The sequence below is a fragment of the Penaeus vannamei genome, chromosome 6 (assembly GCF_042767895.1).
Source record: "Penaeus vannamei isolate JL-2024 chromosome 6, ASM4276789v1, whole genome shotgun sequence".
NCBI lineage: Eukaryota > Metazoa > Arthropoda > Malacostraca > Decapoda > Penaeidae > Penaeus > Penaeus vannamei.
The window spans coordinates 39,723,910-39,726,409 of NC_091554.1; the positions used below are offsets into that span (position 1 = coordinate 39,723,910).

The 2,500-nt window shown below is 38.2% G+C and overlaps 1 protein-coding gene across 3 annotated transcripts in view; it reads left to right on the plus strand.

Annotated features, from left to right (window-relative positions):
* The window catches only part of rdgC (retinal degeneration C), a 258,395-nt gene that overhangs the window by 255,644 nt on the left and 251 nt on the right, over positions 1-2,500 (plus strand). For all 3 annotated transcript variants that reach the window (XM_070122985.1, XM_070122986.1, XM_070122984.1), the window contains exon 16: positions 1,540-2,500. This exon is cut by the window's right edge and continues 251 nt beyond it. In XM_070122985.1, coding sequence (XP_069979086.1) covers positions 1,540-1,796 — 257 coding nt within the window. In that variant the 3' untranslated portion in view covers positions 1,797-2,500. The remainder of the gene's footprint in view (positions 1-1,539) is intronic.

Sequence of the window (2,500 nt, forward strand, 5' to 3'; positions counted from 1 at the left end):
TCTGTCACTGTCTGTCTGTCTGTCTGTCTGTCTGTCTGTCTGTCTGTCTGTCTCTCTCTCTCTCTCTCTCTCTCTCTCTCTCTCTCTTTCTTTCTTTCTTTCTTTCTTTCTTTCTTTCTTTCTTTCTCTCTCTCTCTCTCTCTCTCTCTCTCTCTCTCTCTCTCTCTCTCTCTCTCTCTCTCTCTCTCTATTTCTCATTTATAGACCCCGTTTTATATTTATCGATCTTTTTTATATTTTATCATTTTATATTTATATTTATCTATTTATCAAAAGTGATATATTTATTGTCCATATTCCTTCTAACTGTCTTTGACGTTAACAAAATTTTTAATTGTCAATTGAACTTCAGATTAAATTCATTTATTCATTGATTCCCTCCTTATATTATCATCGATAACTTCATCAATCCATGCCTTTCAATTCTGACAGCTTGGATAAATCTATTTCTCCACTAGTGTATCATTTATTCATATCTTGCCATGAGCTTGTCAATCAACATGACTAATACATCAAAATGCACGAATCCCTTTCTCCATCAATGTATATTTTATTTATATTCGCAGAAGAGCTAAGTAACCATTACCTAACTCCCACGCCAGCATGCACAGATCCACATCTCCATTAATCTTTTATTTATATTCAGACAAGAGCTTACAAATAACGAACTGCCTCCCCCAAGGTTACATCAGCATGCACAAATTTATATATCCATTAATGTATCATCATCATAACAGTGATCATAATAAAACAAATCCATTGATGTATCATTTTTTTCATATTCGCACAAAAGCTTACTTATAACTCATTGTCTCCCCCAAAGGTTACATCAGCATGAACTAACCCATATCTCTATTAATGCACCATTCATCAATATTCACACAAGAGCTTACTTGTTACATCAAAATGCACAAATCCACGTCTCCATTTATGCACCATTTATTAATATTCACACAAAAGCTTACTAACAACTGCCTCATCCAAAGGTTACATCAGCATGGACGAATGCATATCACTGATGCACCATTATTCATATATATAGACAAGAGCTTACTAATAACTAACTGCATGCACAACATCAGCATACACAAATCCACATTTCCACTAATGAACCATTTATTAATATTCACACAAGAGCTTACTAACAACTGCCTCACCCAAAGTTTACATCAGCATTCACAAATTCATATCTCCATTAATATAAAATTTATTCACATTCAGGCAAGAACATACTAATAACCAACTGCCCCCCCAAAGGTTACATCGGCATGCACAAATCCACATCTCCATTAATTAACCATTTATTAATATTCACACAAGACCTTACAAATAACTGCCTCCCCCAAAGGTTACATCAGCATGTACAAATCCACATTCCAATTAAAGCATCATTTATTAATATTCACACAAAGAACATACTAATAACCAACTTCCTCCCCCAAAGGTTACATCAGCATGCACAAATCCACATCTCCATTAATTAACCATTTATTAATATTCACACAAGACCTTACTAATAACCAACTTCCTCCCCCAAAGGTTACATCAGCATGGACGAATTCAGCGAGACGTGCGAGCTGCTGAGCCGCCACATCGACGTCCCGATCCCGAAGGAGGACATCACCGACCTGGCCCGCTCGATCGACATCAACAAGGACGGCTACATCGACTTCAACGAATTCCTCGAGTGTTTCCGGATCGTCGAGTCGGGCCGGCTGACGATCGACGAGGAGGACGAGGACGACGAGAGGGACGAGAACGGGCCCCTGATCGTCGACGAAAAGAGGGCGGTCTAGAGAGAAGGGGCGGGTCCTCGGGGCTGGCTCTTGATGTCTTCTTAGGGGGCTTTCGATGCCGGGTCGGCCCTCTTCATCCATTTATTCGTGTGTTTCGTTTGTGTTTGTTCTTTCGTTATTCATTTCGTTTCATTTGTCTGTCTGTTGTTCGTTATTCCGTTTCATTTGTCTCTGTTGTTCGTTATTCCGTTTCATTTGTCTCTGTTGTTCGTTATTCCGTTTCATTTGTCTCTGTTGTTCGTTATTCCGTTTCATTTGTCTGTCTGTTGTTCGTTATTCCGTTTCATTTGTCTGTCTGTTGTTCGTTATTCCGTTTCATTTGTCTGTCTGTTGTTCGTTATTCCGTTTCATTTGTCTGTCTGTTGTTCGTTATTCCGTTTCATATATCTCTGTTGGTTTCATCCGTCTGTTGGTATCATCCTCGTCATCATTGCCATATTTGTATTTTTTGAGACCTCGATTTCACTTTGAATTCATTCCTTTTCGAATTAAAATCATCAATATTCTGTAACCAATCTGATATAGCCCTAATATTCACAGCATCAAAAATGAAAGAAAAAGCAAAAAAGAAAGGAAAAATAGAGAAAAACAAAAGAAATGACAGAATCTTCAAGTCGACATTTTCAAAGATGCTGGATTTACACGTGTACACATTTCATAACCCCCCCCCTCTACCCCCTCCCCCTTCTTCTACATTTTTGTAC